Here is a 2,356-nt window from a genome sequence, read left to right as displayed (position 1 = left end):
GAGGGAGTCCTCTCCTTCCAGGACTGCGACACCAAAGGTAGGTCAGAGCCGGTCCCCAGGAAGGGGCCACCCAGCAGGGCTGTGCCAGCAGCTGACACAGCCCCCTGTGCTCCCTGACCCCCCAGTGCAGTGCTCCCCCGGGCACTACTACAACACGAGCGTCCATCGCTGCATCCGCTGCGCCGTGGGCACCTACCAGCCCGATTTCCGGCAGAATTACTGCATCTCCTGCCCTGGCAACACCACCACCGACTTCGACGGCTCCACCTCTGTGTCCCAGTGCAAAAGTAGGCGAGCTGGGGGGTGACCGAGGCGGGGACAGGCTTTGGGTGCTTCCTCAAAAGTATTTAAAAATGCTGTAAAGTAGAGTCTGGGTGTCTTGCTGGATCTCAGGGGGATGTGCATGGGCTGAACTGCACACCTGGGCCTCAGCATTATTTTGGGGATAAAAATTTCAGTGCTTTGTGCATGTAGGCAGGCATGGGGGGGGTTGCCTAATGGGACACTGCCCCTCTTGCCCAGTAAACCACCCCCAGTGCCCCCAGGCCACTGGTTCCCAGTTGAACCGGTCTCCCTGCCTTGCAGACCGGCAGTGTGGAGGGGAGCTGGGTGAGTACACGGGCTACATTGAGTCCCCCAACTACCCGGGGAATTACCCCGCCAACATCGAGTGCACCTGGAACATCAACCCCCCGCCCAAGCGCAAGATCCTCATCGTGGTGCCGGAGATCTTCCTCCCCTCTGAGGACGAGTGCGGCGACGTCTTGGTCATGCGGAAAAACTGTAGGTAACCGAGCGGGCGCGGTGCTCAGGGGAGGAGCTGGGGAGGAAAAGGTTGGGGTTTGGCAGAGCTGCCTGGTGCAAAGGGAGAAAGCCACATCCCTGGGTAGCAGGAGGGGAATTTTGGGAATAGGGGGAGCGGGGAGATGAGCATCACCCTGCCGTCTGGGTGTCTTGCTGGATCTCAGGGGGATGTGCGTGGGCTGAGCTGCACACCTGGGCCTCAGCATTCATTTTGGGGATAAAAAGCCCCATTTGGTGCTTTCCAGAGCAAGGAAGGAACAACAACATCCCTGGTATGTAACATGAGGGTTAGGGGGGGGGCTCAGCCTTGCCCAGCACGGACAATTCCCATCCGTGGTGCCACCCTTAACCCAGGCTGGGGGTAGCTCTGCTGATGAGCAACCAGCATCCTGTGTCCCCTTGCTGTTCTCTGCAGCCTCCCCATCCTCCATCACCACCTACGAAACCTGCCAGACCTATGAGAGGCCCATCGCCTTCACCGCCCGCTCCCGCAAGCTCTGGATCAACTTTAAAACCAGTGAAGCCAACAGCGCCCGGGGCTTCCAGATCCCCTATGTCACCTACGACGGTGAGCACGGCGCACGGGGAGATGCCATCCCAGCATGCTGATCCTTCTCCCCACCACAGTTTGGGACCCAGATCACCCCCCCAGTTCCCACCTCCTGTGTGTTTGGGGGGAGTGGACTGAAGGATGGGGACCAGAGGTTTGGGGAAAAGTGGCAGCTCATGCCCTAGCTGTGTTTTCTGGCAGAGGACTATGAGCAGCTGGTGGAGGACATCGTGCGGGATGGAAGGCTCTACGCCTCCGAGAACCACCAGGAGATCCTCAAGGTGAGTGTGTGCCCCCAGGGCTGTGGGAGATGCAGGAGCATCCTTCCCTTTGGGGAATGCCTCCTGCTCTCCTTGCACTTCGGGCTTCAGTTCAGGGGAGCACGGGGGGGATGCTGAACCTCCCTCTGGCTCGGCTTCCCTGCAGGACAAGAAGCTCATCAAAGCTTTCTTCGATGTGCTGGCACACCCCCAGAACTACTTCAAGTACACGGAGAAGCACAAGGAGATGCTGCCCCGCTCCTTCATCAAACTCCTGCGCTCCAAAGTCTCCAGCTTCCTCCGGCCTTACAAATAGCCCCCTGCGCCCCCGCCGCCCCGGGCATCCCCGCAGCCAAGGAAACCCTCTTCTCCTTTCCTCCTCCTTTCTGATTTTTCCTTCCTCCGCCTGGCTCCGGCAGGAGGGGGCCCGCTCCGGTCTCGTCCAGCGGCGGTGAAGCCGCTCCCCTCTTCCGAAGCAGCTCCTTCGAAGGTTTTAGGAAACTGAAGTACTGGTCCTATCGCTGTCCTGTGTCCTCCCTTTGGTTTCCTTTATGCCAGGTCTGTCCCCGTTCCCTGGTGCCACCAGCAGCCCAGGACAGAGTGGGGGGTCCCTGTCTTTGCAGCCCCCGGGGCTGGTGCCGGCTGCGGCCCCGCGGAGCCCTCGCAGAGGAGAGCAGGAGGTGACGCCGTGTCCACCGCAGCGCCGGGCCCCGGCTAACCGCGCACCTCTACAGAGGGGGGG

General features: G+C 60.8%; 1 protein-coding gene across 1 annotated transcript in view; it reads left to right on the top strand.

Annotated features, from left to right (window-relative positions):
- Nucleotides 1–2,325, top strand: part of SCUBE3 (signal peptide, CUB domain and EGF like domain containing 3) — a 30,008-nt gene extending 27,683 nt beyond the window's left edge. Inside the window, exons 18-23 of the mRNA XM_008644773.2 lie at nt 4–37; nt 126–287; nt 586–783; nt 1,220–1,372; nt 1,556–1,635; nt 1,781–2,325. Of these exons, the coding sequence (XP_008642995.1) occupies nt 4–37; nt 126–287; nt 586–783; nt 1,220–1,372; nt 1,556–1,635; nt 1,781–1,930 (777 nt within the window). The 3' untranslated portion in view covers nt 1,931–2,325. The remainder of the gene's footprint in view (nt 1–3; nt 38–125; nt 288–585; nt 784–1,219; nt 1,373–1,555; nt 1,636–1,780) is intronic.
- The last annotated feature ends 31 nt before the right edge of the window (nt 2,326–2,356 follow it).

The sequence above is a fragment of the Corvus brachyrhynchos genome, unplaced genomic scaffold, assembly GCF_000691975.1.
Source record: "Corvus brachyrhynchos isolate BGI_N302 unplaced genomic scaffold, ASM69197v1 scaffold72, whole genome shotgun sequence".
NCBI classification, from domain to species: domain Eukaryota; kingdom Metazoa; phylum Chordata; class Aves; order Passeriformes; family Corvidae; genus Corvus; species Corvus brachyrhynchos.
Note: the sequence above shows the minus strand (reverse complement) of the source record. Positions and strands in the feature narration are given on the sequence as shown.